Source organism: Borostomias antarcticus (genome assembly GCF_949987555.1).
Source record: "Borostomias antarcticus genome assembly, chromosome: 21".
NCBI lineage: Eukaryota > Metazoa > Chordata > Actinopteri > Stomiiformes > Stomiidae > Borostomias > Borostomias antarcticus.
The window spans coordinates 200,135-217,634 of NC_140254.1; the positions used below are offsets into that span (position 1 = coordinate 200,135).

At 47.9% G+C, this 17,500-nt stretch overlaps 1 protein-coding gene across 1 annotated transcript in view; it reads right to left on the reverse strand.

Moving 5' to 3' along the window:
* The window catches only part of kcnh8 (potassium voltage-gated channel, subfamily H (eag-related), member 8), a gene marked incomplete at both ends in the record, with an annotated part of 68,527 nt that overhangs the window by 14,815 nt on the left and 36,212 nt on the right, over nt 1-17,500 (reverse strand). The window contains 5 exons of the mRNA XM_084455489.1: nt 1,234-1,433; nt 3,158-3,370; nt 6,018-6,222; nt 12,148-12,305; nt 12,486-12,720. Coding sequence (XP_084311615.1) covers nt 1,234-1,433; nt 3,158-3,370; nt 6,018-6,222; nt 12,148-12,305; nt 12,486-12,720 — 1,011 coding nt within the window. The remainder of the gene's footprint in view (nt 1-1,233; nt 1,434-3,157; nt 3,371-6,017; nt 6,223-12,147; nt 12,306-12,485; nt 12,721-17,500) is intronic.

Below are 17,500 nucleotides of genomic sequence, written 5' to 3' on the forward strand. Positions count from 1 at the left end.
TCAAAAGTCCAATCGCCTTGTGACAGACGCACACGACGCTAACCTCCTTTTCTGGGTAAAGATGTCGAAAAAGTACGATCAATAACTCATTGGAGGAAGGCTGACTTTAATCAACAGCTTTATCCATTTAATCCTTTAATATGTCTGTGATTTATCACTGTACCTGTACACTGGCTCTGCTCAGTCAAAGAGTCTAATACAGTACCCAGCAAACACGTAACGTCAGGGAGACGTTCAGATCATGTCTTAATAACATCCGTCGGTCCAGAACCCCATTTGTACATCTGCTGGACCCCTCAATATTCAAACGTCTGTCTTGGACCCCCTCTAAGACGTCTGTGGACGTGCAGAACAGGTTCAAAATCTGAACGTCTAAAATAAACTTTCATTCTGGCTCCTAATTGGATGTCTTTGGACGTCCGAAAAAGACAAAAAAGACATCTAAAAGACGTTTTTTAGACGTGTCTTTGCTCAGTGGGTAGCTCCCGGGAGACAGTAGCGCTTGTTTAAGCCTCCGCCGCTGTCTCCCTCTTCACTGTTCCACTCAGATCTTCCTCTGTCTACACTAGCTCCGTCTGAGGTACACACTTTTCACTTTTTTGAGTCCTTGTTTCTCTCTCTCTCTCGCTCTCTCCTTCTCTCTTTCTCTATCTGTTTCTCTCTCTTTCTCTATCTGTTTCTCTCTCTCTGTTTCTCTCTCTCTCTTTCTCCATCTGTTTCTCTCTCTCTCTCTCTCTCTCTTTCTCTATCTGTTTCTCTCTCTCTCTTTCTCTTTCTCTATCTGTTTCTCTCTCTCTCTCTCTCTCTCTCTCTCTCTCTTTCTCTATCCGTTTCTCTCTCTCTGTCTCTCTCTCTCTCTCTCTTTCTCTATATCTGTTTCTCTCTCTCTCTGTCTCTCTTTCTCTCTCTGTCACACACATACACAGAGAGACATACGCACGCACCCTGACATTGAACACATTGACTCTTTCACATGCACATTACATCAGCCTCATATCCTGTATAGATTCCAATTACTCTCCCACCATTACTATCAGCACCAGTCTGGTCACTTTAAACTCATCTCGAGCAGACGAGATGTGATTTGCAGAATGGAATACATTATTGATTCTCTGCATCACAATGCTGTCATTTCCCGGTTCAAGGATAGAAAAGCCGCCAGGTCACTCGTCTCACCGGAGGGCGAGACGTTGAGAGGCGTGTGCGTGCGAGCGCGCGTGTGCGTGCGCGTACCTGGTTGGAGTCGATGCCGTTGTTGACGGACCAGGTGGTCTGGAAGTACTCCAGCATGCGCTGCTTCAGGGTCTGGGGTAGGTGGTGCACGCGGATGAAGTCCTTCAGGTCCTTGGTGCGCGTGTGGTACTGGGACCAGCGGGAGTACATGCGCTGGATAATGGCCGTCACGTTGCCAAACACCAGGGCGTGCATCAATGCTGGGGGGGGGGGGGGGGGGGGGGAAAAGGGTGGACAGGTGTAAGACGGTTTTTGGGGCATGGGATGGGGGGATGCGAGGTGGGTGATGGAAAGAAGAGAAAGAAACAACGAGAGAATTCTTCGACGGGGGCGCGTTGGTTTTCCATTTCCTAGCACCTCAATCTGAATATCGTCTAAATACGATCCTGTATCTCATCCCGACGGCTTCGTACCGAACCGTAGCCATAAGTACGGCCTAGACAGTGGAATGTACAACATACAAGGGACAGACAGGATGGGGGCAGCAGATAATACCATTCTATCCAGGATATTATGGGATGGTATTCCCTCCTCGCCTTGTTTCCGTGGTTCCCCCTTAGTCTCGGGGCTACAGCTCTAATCAAATCTCTCCCAACAGACCCACCACGGTTCAGCTCTGCTAAATCTGGATGCATCCTGTGAATCCGTTTTCATCTGATGTTAATACACACTGGGGGTAGAGTGTGTGTGTGTGTGTGTGTGTGTGTGTGTGTGTGTGTGTGTGTGTGTGTGTGTGTGTGTGTGTGTGTGTGTGTATGTGTGTGTGTGTGTGTGTGTGTGTGTGTGTGAGAGTGTGTGTGTGAGAGTGTGTGCGTGTGTGTGGGAGAGTGTGTGTGTGCGTGTGTGTGTGTGTGTGTGAGTGTGTGTGTGTGTGTGTGTGTGTGTGTGTGTGTGTGTGTGTGTGTGTGCGTGAGTGTGTGTGTGTGTGTGTGTGTGTGTGTGAGAGTATGTGTGTGAGAGTGTGTGTGTGTGTGTGTGTGTGTGTGTGTGTGTGTGTGTGTGTGTGTGTGAGAGTGTGTGTGTGTGTGAGGTGTGACTGCCCCCAGGCAGGAATATTTAACGCAGCCAAGCTTAGGAGAAGCCACAGGGTGAATTCTGGTACTGTGACCTCACTTTACACCCGTTCATAGATCCAGTTTGGACCAGCTGAAGCCAAATTAAATATTCTACATTTCAGTCATTTAACTGACGCTTTTATCCAGTGCACTACAGGTACTACTTGACAGAAGTGCATCTCCTTTGTAAAACAAGTGACTAAGAGCATAACCACTCCATTATTATTTCTAAAACAAGTGACTAAGAGCATAACCACTCCATTATTATTTCTAAAACAAGTGACTAAGAGCATTACCACCCCATTATTCAACGAGTTACAACTTCTCTTGTCATACTGAAAACAAACGTGTTATTGTACTGTATGTGTGTACATATGTGTGTGTGTTTGTGTGTGTGTGTGTGTGTGTTTGTTTGTGTGTTTGTGTGTGTGTGTTTGTGTGTGTGTGTTTGTTTGTGTGTGTGTGTGTGTGTGTGTGTATTTGTATGTAAATTGTGTGTGTTTGTGTGTGTCTGTGTGTGTGATTTTGTATGGGAGTCTGTATTTGTATATGTGTCTGGGTTTATGTCATGTGTGCGTGGTTGTGTGCGTGCGTGTTAGCCTGTGTGTGTGTTAGCCTGTGTGCGTGTTAGCCTGTGCGCGTGTTAGCCTGTGTGCGTGTTAGCCTGTGTGTGTGTTAGCCTGTGTGCGTGTTAGCCTGTGCGCGTATTAGCCTGTGTGTGTGTTAGCCTGTGTGTGTGTCATCGAGCGCGCGTGCGTGTTAGCCTGTGTGCGTGTTAGCCTGTGTGCGTGTTAGCCTGTGTGTGTGTTAGCCTGTGTCTGTGTCATCGAGCGCGCGTGCGTGTTAGCCTGTGTCAGCCCCCACCGTACCTCCAATCAGCATGGTGCAGATGGAGAAGATCTTCTCTGCGTCCGTGTTGGCGGAGACGTTTCCGAAGCCCACGCTGGTCAGGCTGGACAGGGTGAAGTAGAGGGAGGCGATGTAGACGCTGCGCAGGGAGGGACCGCCGCCCCCCGTACCGTTCACCACCGTCAGGGCGTCAAACGGAGACTCCAGGCGCTTCCCCAACTCATGGAGCCAGCCTGACACAGGAAGGGTTGATGGTGGATGGATGGATGGATGGATGGATGGATGGATGGAGGGAGGGAGGGAGGGAGGGAGGGAGGGAGGGAGGGAGGGAGGGAGGGAGGGAGGGAGGGAGGGAGGGAGGGAGGGAGGGATGGATGGATGGATGGAGGGATGGAGGGAGGGAGGGAGGGAGGGAGGGAGGGAGGGAGGGATGGATGGATGGATGGATGGATGGATGGATGGATGGATGGATGGATGGATGGATGGATGGATGGAGGGAGGGAGGGATGGAGAGATGGATGGATGGATGGATGGATGGATGGATGGATGGATGGAGGGAGGGATGGAGGGATGGATGGATGGATGGATGGATGGATGGATGGATGGATGGATGGATGGATGGATGGATGGATGGATGGATGGATGGATGGATGCATAGACAAACAGGAGGACAAACAGGTGGCCAAAGAAAGACAAGTATAAGCACACTCATATTATGCAACTTTCATTCTTTTTTTTTTGGCTCGTTAACTTTTTTCTTTTCTTTTTTTTTTAATTCAACCAATCAATGAAAGCCCCAGAGGTGCGAGCGTGTGGAGCCAGCAGGTCAGACCGTCTGGACCGGGGGAGAAACGCCGTCGCCCAGGGGCCTCCTCAGACCCATACCACGGTGCCGTCAGCCAGGGCCCCCAAGAGGCAGGTCCGGTCCCCGGGGGGGTCCGCTCGGTTCTAGCATGGAGACCGGCGGCGTCGGCAGGCCCCCCCGGGGGACCTTCGGCAGACGGGGAACGGGTAATTGGATGGAGCTCTCGCACAGGCTCGCGCCCGCTGGCGTCCGATCGCACTCAGACGAGCGTAATTGGGGATCCGTCCGTTAATCCTCCAGCGTCATACACTATACTGACCCCAGACCAGCTTATGACACAGAGACCGGGTAATTGGGGTGGGGTGGGGGGGACATGCGTACAGCAGCCATCGCTGCTTTCTCAGGGTTCCGTCGATACCGACCCGGAATCAGTTTGGAGACGGCCAGGGGATATCATTGAGATTACAGGCCGGATCATCGACGCTGACCTGGGATCAGCCCTCGGGGCCTCGTTATATGTCAGTGATGGAGAGGCGCACGGCAGACCGTTAGGCTCTGACTTTAATTACTGTGGGAATCTCGTTCACTTCATCAATCAAAACACACAGGAATAAACAAATCAACCACAGCCCACTTGACGGACTCTCTCTCTCTCTCACACACACACACACACACACACACACACACACACACACACACACACACACACACACACACAGGCTCCAATCTCCTCTTCATGAATATTTCATAACAGGCTCTCATTAGGACAAAGAATCAAGCAGCAGTTAAAAGCCGAGAGGTGCTATGTCGGGGGAGCTGAGAGAGAAAGTGGGTGGAGTTGAGAGAAAGGAAAGTATGGAAGACAGATAGTGTACTAAAGTATGGGAGACAGATAGTGTACTACAGTATGGGAGACAGATAGTGTACTACAGTATTGGAGACAGATAGTGTACTACAGTATGGGAGACAGATAGTGTACTAAAGTATGGGAGACAGATAGTGTACTAAAGTATGGGAGACAGATAGTGTACTACAGTATGGGAGACATATAGTGTACTACAGTATGGGAGACAGATAGTGTACTACAGTATGGGAGACAGATAGTGTACTAAAGTATGGGAGACAGATAGTGTACTAAAGTATGGGAGACAGATAGTGTACTAAAGTATGGGAGACAGATAGTGTACTACAGTATGGGAGACAGATAGTGTACTAAAGTATGGGAGACAGATAGTGTACTACAGTATGGAAGACAGATAGTGTACTACAGTATGGGAGACAGATAGTGTACTACAGTATGGAGACAGATAGTGTACTACAGTATGGGAGACAGATAGTGTACTAAAGTATGGGAGACAGATAGTGTACTACAGTATGGGAGACAGATAGTGTACTACAGTATGGAGACAGATAGTGTACTACAGTATGGGAGACAGATAGTGTACTAAAGTATGGGAGACAGATAGTGTACTACAGTATGGGAGACAGATAGTGTACTACAGTATGGGAGATAGATAGTGTACTACAGTATGTTGTCAGAATTAGTTCTAGTACATCACAGGGAACCCTCTCTGACTGTGCTACGCCGAGACCTGCCGATCTCTGACTGATCCACTCAGATACGAGCAGCTGCCCGCCTTCAAACGCCCTAAGACAGAACTAGACGATCACTAATGCGATTACTAATGCGCAGTGGCACGGTGGCACTGTGCATTGTGCTGTCGCCTCACAGCAAGAAGGTCTTGGGTTCGATTCCCGCTTGGGACGATGGGTTTCCTCCCAAGAACCCCAATATCAAAAACATGCAGAAGAACAGACCTGTCGACTGTCCCTGACTGGGACTTGTAGACATCATCCACCAATCACTGATTACCCCCCCCCCCCCACCACCCCCCCCCACCTCCCCCCACCTCCCTCCCTTTCTAGCTTTCCAGACACAACCGGTCAACTCACTGGTGTCCAACTGACTCCAGTTTCTACGATCCACCAATCACGACCCCACAACCCCCCCCCCCCCCCCCCCACAAACACACACAGGCCCCCCCTCCCTTTCCGGAGGCGACCGATCAGCTCACCGATGTCCCAGGAGTAGGCGTTGGCCTCCATCTCCTTCTTGCCAATGACGTACCAGATGCAGGCCATCCAGTGGGCCAGCAGGGCGAACATGGACATGAGCAGGGTCAGCACCACGGTGCTGTGCTGCGAGTAGCGGTCCATCTTCTGCAGCAGACGCAGCAGGCGGAGGAGACGCACGGTCTTCAGCAGGTGCACCACGGACACCTGGGAGAGGACAGGACGGGACGGGACGGGACGGGACGGGACAGGACAGGACAGGACAGGACAGGACAGGACAGGACAGGACAGGACAGGACAGGACAGGACAGGACAGGGGCTCGTTCAATCCTCAGAGGAATCATTCACCGGGCGCAAAAAATGGACAGTTACTGTGATTGGCCCTAAACTGAAAGGGATTTTCTATGTGATGCGTTTACGGTGTGAGTTCGGGGTTGTTTGGTGAGTGTGCCGGTGTGTGTTGTCGATATTACTGGCATCGCAGTTGCTGTCGTCATCGTCATTATTATCTTTATCATCATTATCATCAGCAACACGATGATCATCATCATCATCATCATCATCATCATCATCACCATCATCATCACTTCCATCATTATGATCATCAACATCATTATCTCATCATCATCATCATCACTTCCATCATTATCATCATCATCATCACCATCATCACCACCACCATCATCATCACTTCCATCATTATCATCATCAACATCATTATGTCATCATCATCATCATCATCATCATCACTTCCATCATTATCATCGTCAGCATCATCATCATCATCATCACTTCCACCATTATCATCGTCATCATCATCATCATCATAATCACCACCACCATCATCACTTCCATAATCATCATCATCATCATCATCATCACCACCACCATCATCATCACTTCCATCATTATCATCATCATCATCAATATCATCATTACCACCACCACCACCATCATCACCTCCATCATTATCATCATCATCATCATCATCATTATCACCACCACCATCATCATCATCATCATCACCCCATTTTCATCCTCATTCTTATCATCAGTACTATGACCACTATCATCATCATCATCATCATCATCATCGTCGTCACTTCCATCCTCATCATCACTGTCATTATCATCATCATCATCATCATCATCAGTACTATCACTATCATTACCATACATTTATTTATATACATAACATAGTCATTTAGCAGATGCTTTTATCCGAAGCCACTTACAATAATTGCATTTAACATAGGTGGTCAGTGTACTAATACTCACCAGAACTCACAAGTGCATCTCCCTTCTTAACACGTGACTAAGAGCATAATCTAGCGCTAAAGCCAACGTGCAAGAGTAGCAAAATATAAATCTAATAGGTGCTTATGAGGATCCTGGTAGTACTTCTTCAAGAGGTGAGTTTGGAGCCTGTGGTGAAAGATGGGCAACGACTCTGCTGTCCTGACATCAGTGGGCAGTTCGTTCCACCATTGCGGGGCCAGGACAGAGAAGAGCCGTGACCGTGTTGACCGACCGCAGGGGCCTCGGAGTGACGGGGCAGCCACTCTCTCATGGTGATGGCCAGGTTGCGGTGAGGGCAGCCCCTCCCCAGGACAAACAGCAGCTCAGTCTTGTCCAGGTTGAGCATGAGGCGAAGTGTCGCCACCCACTTCGAGATATCAGCCAAGCACCCAGCTACGCGTGCCTCCACTTGTGTGTCAGAAGGGGGAAATGACAGGACCAGCTGGGTGTCATCAGCATAGCAGTGATAGGAGAAGCCATGCGAGTGAAAGACAGAACCCAGAGATGTATAGATGGAAAACAGGAGAGGACCCAGAACAGACCCTTGTGGAACTCCTGCACTCCTCGTAAACTGGGAGAGTGCAGAGTCAGTGACGCCCTCCTCCTCGAGGGTAGAGAGTTTGCTCTTGATCCTCATCACCAGTACTATTACGACTATCATCATCCTCTTCATCACTACGTATCCTCATCATCATCTTCATCCACAAATGATCTTCCTACCAGCCAGCGGTGATCAAATACATTGCATTGTATACTGTCTTCAACTCATCTCATTTGACATTTTAAAGCTCATGGCTGAAGGCAACGTCAGGGAAAGAGCACAGCTATTTTCTCCTCGGAACAATTCCTGAACAGACAGCAGCGTTTTAACAAGCCTATGAAAGTGAACAGCAATCTCCCTTTGTCACCCTGACAAACAGTGAAGCTCACGAGAGAGATGAGCTTTACAGATGACCTTTACAGGACATGCACATGCACATATGCAATAAAATCAAAAGTGAGGTGAGACGTGTAGCTATAAACTAGAGGTGAGCCCGGGGAGGGCACAGCTATTAAGTCAAAATAAACAGTAAACTCTCCTCAAGGACTTATTTCATAACCCCCCACCCCAGACCCCCCTGTACATGGATAATCATTCACGCTTTACAGCAGAACCCCTGCTACCGGTTCCTGTGGTCTGAAATTCCACAAGCTCGTGAAAACCTCAATATCAAAAACACGTTCTCTGATGAAAGACTATTGAGTATAAAAATAGCAATCAGGGCCATCATATGGTATACTTCCCCACAGGCGTGCTGTGTGTGTGTGTGTGTGTGTGTGTGTGTGTGTGCGTGAAGGTCTCTCCCTCTCAATTTCTAACTTTCCGACCTTCCCCTTTTCCTCTCTCTCTCTCTCTCTCTCCCTCTCTCTCTCTTTTTCTCTCCTTCTACATTCCTCTCTCTCCCCCCCTTTCTATCTGCCTCCCTCCCTCTCTCTCCCTCGCTCTCTCTCCCTCCCTATCTCTCCCTCCCTCTCTCTCCCTCTCTCTCTCTCCCTCCCTCTCTCTCCCTCCCTCTCTCTCCCTCCCTATCTCTCCCTCTCTCTCTCCCTCCCTCTCCCTCCCTATCTCTCCCTCCCTCTCGTTCATCCTAACTCCTAGCATCCTAACATCCTAGCTCCTCTCAGAACCACTCCCTGGCTCCTCAGCTGTAGAGGGAGCATGAATGTCCTCCGCTGTGCCTCACTGACAGCAGTGCATCATATGGCTGCTCCTCTGAGCTCTACGTCTGCCACACACACACACACACACACACACACACACATATCTGCACAGACTGTTCCCTGGTGCAGAACGACAGGGAGGGAGCATCCGTGTATTTCTCCTTGGTGGTGACTCTGTGTGTGTGTGTGTGTGTGTGTGTGTGTGTGTGTGTGTGTGTGTGTGTGTGTGTGTGTGTGTGCGTGTGTGTGTGTGTGTGTGCGCGTGTGTGTGCGCGTGTGTGCGCGTGTGTGTCTAAATGGTGGGGGTCTCCTTGAGAGGAGGAGGAGGGGGGGGGGGGGGTACTCATGCATAAAGGCCAGGCAGAAAGCGAGACACTAATTGTGTGGGTAACATGGAGAGAGGCGAGATGGGAGAGACCCATCCAACACAGGGAGAGAGCAGGGATAGAATAGAAGAGTTGAGGGGACTGAACATAATAAACAGGGGAAGAGAGGAATTAGAAAAGATTGGGGAGAGGGGATGAGAAGATGTTTGAAGTAATTCTCTCTATCTGTCTCTCCCTCTATAGCAGGCTACATACAGTGTAGGTTCTATGTATATGAAGAGTAATAGGGACTGGGTGGCAGTGACATAGCCTTGCCTGGTGGAGGAGAGATAATGAAGCTACCGCAGCCCAGGGGTATCTGTGGATGTCCTCTCCTCCATCTATCATCCCCCCCCCCCCCCCCCCACACACACACACACACACACACACACTGAGCGAACATGTGATTTATACATCTCTTTTCTCTCCCCTTCTTTCCCCTTCCACTTTTTTTATGTGAAAGTTCCTTCCTTCCTCTTCTCGCCTCCGTGTCTCCACACCCCCTGCTGATCAGACGCGCTTTTCTCGTTTGTTAAGGGGGGTGGGGTGGGGGTGGGGGGGCGCTCATTATGTTTCCCTCCCCCCCCCCGGACACGCCCCGAGCCATAACCAGCCAATAAGCCGGGAGTCGCCGTGGTTGTTTTTGATTAGTGGAGCGGGGAGAATTAACGCGTAAGACAATAATGAGCGATGGCGCTGGAAGCTGAGAGGACACTCGGCTATCAACCACCCCCTCCAGGGTCCAAAACAAGAATTCATCACGGTTGCGCTGATAAAGTTTTAATAAAGGAGAGAACTGCCTGTGGCGTCGTTGTAAAGATGCTCTAATCATCTGGATGGGGGTAAGCAGCAGTGCTGAGTGACCCACCGTCTCTGGTCCCCCCTTTCATGCTGGGATAGATCTGACAACAGCGCCGTAGTGAGATGGGTCTGAAACCTTCGGAGCAAAGGGCTGAGAAAGACAACGGACGGAAGACGAGAGAGACCGAGAGAAAGAGAGCGAGAACGATAGAAAGAGACAGAGAGACCGAGAGAAAGAGAGCGAGAACGATAGAAAGAGACAGAGAGACCGAGAGAAAGAGAGCGAGAACGATAGAAAGAGACGGAGAGACCGAGAGAAAGAGAGCGAGAACGATAGAGACAGAGAGACCGAGAGAAAGAGAGCGAGAGAGAGAGAGAGAGAGAGAGACTAATAAATTAAAAGACTAATAAATAAAAATAAAAAAAATAAAAAGGAGAGCGAGAGAAAGAGTGAGACAGAAAGAGAGAAAGAGAGAGAGAGTGAGAGAGGAGAGAGAGAGTGAGAGAGGAGAGAGAGAGAGAGAGTGAGAGAGGAGAGAGAGAGAGAGAGAGAGGAGAGAGAGAGAGAGAGAGGAGAGAGAGAGAGAGAGAGAGGAGAGAGAGAGTGAGAGAGGAGAGAGAGAGAGAGAGAGAGAGGAGAGAGAGAGAAAGAGGAGAGAGAGAGAGAGAGACACTGCAGTACATCACGGGGGCCCCTGATGTCTTTGTGGTGAAGCGTGGCCCCCAGCCTTAGCAGGGCTATCACTCCCAGCGCTCGGCAATTACCGTCCGAGCCTGGTGTCCCCTGGCGTCCCCCCCAGCTCGCGCCCTGGCGCCCGTGCGCCCACACCACCCTCCTCGGGGGCCTCCGTGGTATTTCCACTAATAGAGTCTGGAACCGACCGGGCCTTTTGCCTGTGGCGCCCCTGTCATTCGTTCACTATCTCACACTATCTCTCTCTCTCTCTCTCTCACACACACACACACTCTCTCGCTTTCGCTCACCGTCTCTCACTGTCTGACTGTCACTCTCTCTGACGAAGACTCTCTCCCCAAGCTCACCACCTCCCAGGTCTCTCCCAGCTCATTATCTCTTAACAGCACCCTCGTTCTCCCAAATACCTCCATCCCCCTTTCATTCTAGCCGTCTGTTCTCTGTCGTTCCCCTGGTCTCTGTCTCTTTCACACCTTCTCACGTTTAGCCTCGTGTTCTTCATCATCATCCTTTCTTCCTCTTGCTCTCTCCATCCTGGCCCAGTTTAAATTAGCCCCGGTGGAACGGTACGTTTGATTTCTGCGCTGTTGTGAGAGAAGGAAACATTGACATGCGCTCTCTATGCTGTGTGTGTGTATGTGTGTGTGTGTGTGTGTGTGTGTGTGTGTCTCTGTGTGTGCATCCAACATATTGGACCCATTTGATTTGATCGAGTGGAACAAAAGACAACGGATAGTCTTCCTCACAATTAGAGAGAGCAGAGACTACAGTACATCCTGTTCTGAGAGAGACCAATCAAACCTCCTCTCAGCGGAGACTAGCTGCATTCCCATTGGGTAATATCACTCAGCCAGCGACAACACAGGGAAGTCTCATCAGCTGAGCAATCTTGTTCTAATTGCTCCGTATCTCTGAGTTTGTAATTCTCTGTGGAAAACATGTATCTCAGTCTTAGCTTCCGGACAGTTCTAAAGGCGCAGTCTGTTCTTCCATAGTTTTCTCCATTAGATTTGAAATCAATACAACAGGGAAACATCGAATCAAACCGGCCATTGCTCAGAGTTAAAACAATCGATACAATCCATTCTTCGGAATGTCATTTGCAGTGAGCGCAGTGGTTCTGTAGTCATAAATTAAATGAATCCTATAGAAATGTACATGAATTATTGCAGGTCAGTATAGTCTTGGACCACACCTGAAAGAGGAAACTTTTCACAATGAATGAACAGCATTCACTACCAGACGTCTGGGTCGGCCAATCAGATGACTCACCACGCTGACTTTGAAGGCGTAGAGGAGGTCAAAGGGCAGGGCGGCCACCAGGTCGATGATGAACCAGGAGGTTATGTAGTGGATGCAGATCAGCCGCGCGTCGAAGATCACCTGACCCGACTTGCTGACGTACGTGGTCCGGAAACTGAACACGATGTCTGGAGGCCAGGGGGGCGAGGGACAACGGGACAGACAGGGAGAGAGAGGCGAGACGCAGCAGAGCCATGATCCATCATGTACTGAGGGCTGTGTACTGACGCACACACACACACACACACACACACACACACACTCACGCGCGCACCAACAAACACACACCCGACTGTGCGTCTAGTTACCTATGATGAACAGTATCTCCACGGCGATGTCGCTGACGGTGGTACTGCGCGTCAGGTCGTCGTCGCCGATGAAGCACACGTTGTACGGCACCGTCACAGCAACGTAGAAGGTGGCAAGTAGGATCAGCCAATCCCAGCCCGCCTTGAAGGTGCTGAAGTGGAGCAGGATGAACTTGGACTTCTTGGCGTCTGCTACTTTGTACTCGGGCAGGGCAGGCAGGTCACCAAACACATTCTGATTGGTTAAAAAGAGAGAGGGGAGGTGGGGAGGGGGAGGGGGAAGGTATCATAAGGTAGCATAATAATCATCAGTAAGGATAAGAATGTGGTATGAAAATGATATTATATAAAAGTGGATTTTGTCAGACAGTGGTGGGTGTCTGAAATTGTTCTACGTTAGTGTACAGTACGTTAAGGTAGGCTGTTCTGTGTTTTGGCTAACTGTGTACAGGAAGTGTAAGGTACTGTGTTAGTATAAGGCACTGTGTTAGTGTATGGTACAGTACTGTGTTAGTGTAACGGTGTTAGTGTAAGGCACTGTGTTGATGTAACTGTGTTAGTGTAAGGTACTGTGTTAGTGTAACTGTGTTAGTGTAAGGCACTGTGTTGGTGTAACTGTGTTAGTGTAAGGTACTGTGTTGGTGTAACTGTGTTAGTGTAAGGTACTGTGTTGATGTAACTGTGTTAGTGTAAGGCACTGTGTTAGTGTAACTGTGTTAGTGTAAGGCACTGTGTTGGTGTAACTGTGTTAGTGTAAGGTACTGTGTTGATGTAACTGTGTTAGTGTAAGGTACTGTGTTGGTGTAACTGTGTTAGTGTAAGGCACTGTGTTGTTGTAACTGTGTTAGTGAAGGTACTGTGTTGGTGTAACTGTGTTAGTGTAAGGCACTGTGTTAGTGTAACTGTGTTAGTGTAAGGCACTGTGTTGATGTAACTGTGTTAGTGTAAGGTACTGTGTTGATGTAACTGTGTTCGTTTAAGGCACTGTGTTGGTGTAACTGTGTTAGTGTATGGAACTGTGTTCGTGTAACTGTGTTAGTGTAAGATACTGTGTTGGTGTAACTGTGTTCGTGCAAGGTACTGTGCTGCTGTAACTGCTAGTGTAAGGTACTGTATTGGTGTAACAGTTAGTGTAACTGTGTTCGTGTAAGGTATTGTGTTAGTGTAACTGTTAGTGTAAGGTACTGTGTTAGTGTAACTGTGTTACACACAGTACCTTACACTAACACAGTTACACCAAACCAGTACCTTACACTAACACAGTCACACCAACACAAGTCACTCACACACACACACAAACACACACACACACTGGTGTAGCTGTGTTAGTGTAACTGTGTTAGTGTAAGGTACTGTGTTAGTGTAACTGTGTTACACACAGTACCTTACACTGACACAGTCACACCAACACAGTTACACCAGTGTGTGTGTGTGTGTGTGTGTACTGTAACTGTAAGTGTAAAGTACTGTATTGGTGTAATTGTGTTAGTGTAAGGCACTGTGTTAGTGTATGATACTGTGTTAGTGCAACTGTGTTAATGTAAGGGACGGTGTTAGTGTAACTGAGTTAGTGTAACTGTTAGTGTAAGGTACTGTGTTGGTGTAAGGTACTGTGTTGATGTAACTGTGTTAGTGTAAGGTACTGTGTTGGTGTAACTGTGTCAGTGTAAGGTACTGTGTTGGTGTAATTGTATTAGTGAAGGTACTGTGTTGGTGTAACTGTGTCAGTGTAAGGTACTGTGTTGGTGTAATTGTATTAGTGTAAGGCACTGTGTTAGTGTAACTGTGTTAGTGTAAGGTACTGTGTTGGTGTAACTGTGTTAGTGTAAGGCACTGTGTTGGTGTAACTGTGTTAGTGTAAGGTACTGTGTTGGTGTAACTGTGTTAGTGTAAGGTACTGTGTTGATGTAACTGTGTTAGTGTAAGGTACTGTGTTGGTGTAACTGTGTTAGTGTAAGGTACTGTGTTGGTGTAACTGTGTTAGTGTAAGGTACTGTGTTGGTGTAACTGTGTTAGTGTAAGGCACTGTGTTGGTGTAACTGTGTTAGTGTAAGGTACTGTGTTGGTGTAACTGTGTTAGTGTAAGGCACTGTGTTGGTGTAACTGTGTTAGTGTAAGGTACTGTGTTGGTGTAACTGTGTTAGTGTAAGGCACTGTGTTGGTGTAACTGCTAGTGTAAGGTACTGTGTTGGTGTAACTGTGTTAATGTAAGGCACTGTGTTGATGTAACTATGTTAGTGTAAGGTACTGTGTTGGTGTAACTGTGTTAGTGTAAGGCACTGTGTTGGTGTAACTGTGTTAGTGTAAGGTACTGTGTTGGTGTAACTGTGTTAGTGTAAGGTACTGTGTTGGTATAACTGTGTTTGTGTAAGGCACTGTGTTGGTGTAACTGTGTTAGTGTAAGGTACTGTGTTGATGTAACTGTGTTAGTGTAAGGCACTGTGTTGGTGTAACTGTGTTAGTGTAAGGTACTGTGTTGGTGTAACTGTGTTAGTGTAAGGTACTGTGTTGGTGTAACTGTGTTAGTGTAAGGCACTGTGTTGGTGTAACTGTGTTAGTGTAAGGTACTGTGTTGATGTAACTGTGTTAGTGTAAGGCACTGTGTTGGTGTAACTGTGTTAGTGTAAGGTACTGTGTTGGTGTAACTGTGTTAGTGTAAGGTACTGTGTTGGTGTAACTGTGTTAGTGTAAGGTACTGTGTTGATGTAACTGTGTTAGTGTAAGGTACTGTGTTGCTGTAACTGTGTTAGTGTAAGGCACTGTGTTGGTGTAACTGTGTTAGTGTAAGGTACTTTGTTGGTGTAACTGTGTTAGTGTAAGGTACTTTGTTGGTGTAACTGTGTTAGTGTAAGGTACTGTGTTGGTGTAACTGTGTTAGTGTAAGGCACTGTGTTGGTGTAACTGTTAGTGTAAGGTACTGTGTTGGTGTAACTGTGTTAGTGTAAGGTACTGTGTTGATGTAACTGTGTTAGTGTAAGGTACTGTGTTGCTGTAACTGTGTTAGTGTAAGGTACTTTGTTGGTGTAACTGTGTTAGTGTAAGGTACTTTGTTGGTGTAACTGTGTTAGTGTAAGGTACTGTGTTGGTGTAACTGTGTTAGTGTAAGGTACTGTGTTGGTGTAACTGTGTTAGTGTAAGGTACTGTGTTGGTGTAACTGTGTTAGTGTAAGGTACTGTGTTGGTGTAACTGTGTTAGTGTAAGGTACTGTGTTTCCGCCTCCCACCACCGGGACTGGGGCGCGTTCCCTCCCCCCCTCATCTGACTCAGACCCGGAGGTCCCCAGCACCTCAGCGCGCGCACGCCGCACCTTATGGCGCTGATTGCTGGTGACGAGCCACGGCTCGGCTCTGCGCACACCTGTCCCGAATCACTCATCACCGCACCTGTTCCTCATCCTGCAATCACCTTCAGCCTCCTACAAGAACCCGGTCTACGCTCCACTCATCGCCAGATCTTACCAACCGTACGTGTGGTAAAGTATACAGTAGCCCTAGCCGATTTTTGCCGCTCATAAATTGTAGTGCTTTTCCCTCGCCTACTAACTGCGCACGTTACTGTCTACCTTATTTTTTGCTCATTGCCATTTTGCCTGTAATCATTATCACTCACCCTCCTCTGTCCTCCTCGTCTGTCCAGAACCCCTGACCTCCTCCGCAGCACCGCGCCAGCCCGCACCAACTCCACCTCTACGGCTCTCTTTAGCTCAAGGACATTTTTTATTATTATTTATAATACGGGTAGATTAAATCAAGCATTCTGATTGGTTGAGAGCGAGTCATGGGGTGTACTGTATATAGCATAAAGTCCTGTAGAATCTCGCTAGAGCCTCATCTCAGTTAGAAATGAATGCGCCTGTTATACAGTCAGCATTCGGAATATAACAGACTTTTAATTCAATCACTGTGTCTTAGTTTATCAACTTTGAAATAATTTCCTTCCTACACAAAGTTACCATGTAGATTCTGAATATGTGATCTGTTTATCAAAATAAAGCCTGTTTGAAAATGTGTCAAGATGTTTTCGGACTGCCCCGGCAGGTTCTGTAGCTAAAATCACTTAGACAAGAGACGCATCCTTTGTTTATGTCTGTTGCATAGCAACAGCCACACTGAGGACTATTTTCTCTAACGTTACTGAAATGTGATACAAAATGTTGTTAAAATGATTTTGTGCTGAAAGGCAGTCATTGTCTATGTTTACTATTCATACTTTCACTGGCAACCCGTATTATAGAAGCTATAAGGTACTCGAGGCAATACTTTGTTGTGAATAATGTACATTTCAAGGGTTTGTCGGCCCTCCACTGCGCGTCGGGCCTAACAACACCCTTGAACTGTACATTATTCACAACAAAGTACTGCCTCCCGTACCTTATTGCTTAATTAGTGGCAGTGTGTGTGGCACCTATTTTTTCCCCCCTGTTATTTTTGTGGCAAAACTTTTTGTGGCTCCCCTCCTTTGTTCTATTAAACCGCCCGCTGGACATTGCCCGTTCTCCTGTCTCTCGTGTTGGTGTATTGGGTCCTCGGCAAACAAACCCTGACAGTTTTGGTGTAACTGTGTAAGTGTAAGGTACGATGTTGGTGTAAATGTTAGTGTAAGGTACTGTGTTGGTGTAACTGTGTAAGTGAAGGTACTGTGTTGGTGTAACTGTAAGTGTAAGGTACTGTGTTGATGTAACTGTGTTAGTGTAAGGTACTGTGTTGATGTAACTGTGTTAGTGTAAGGTACTGTGTTGGTGTAACTGTGTTAGTGTAAGGTACTGTGTTGGTAAATGGAATGCACTTATATAGCGCTTTTCCACCTTAGCGGCACTCAAAGCGCTTTACAATGGCCTCTCATTCACCCATTCACACACACATTCACACACCAATGGCGGTAGCTGCCATGCAAGGTGCTAACCTGCTCATTGGGAGCAATTTGGGGTTAGGTGTCTTGCTCAAGGACACTTCGACATATGGACAGTCTGAGCTGGGATTCGAACCACCGACCCTTCGATCATTGAACGACCCAC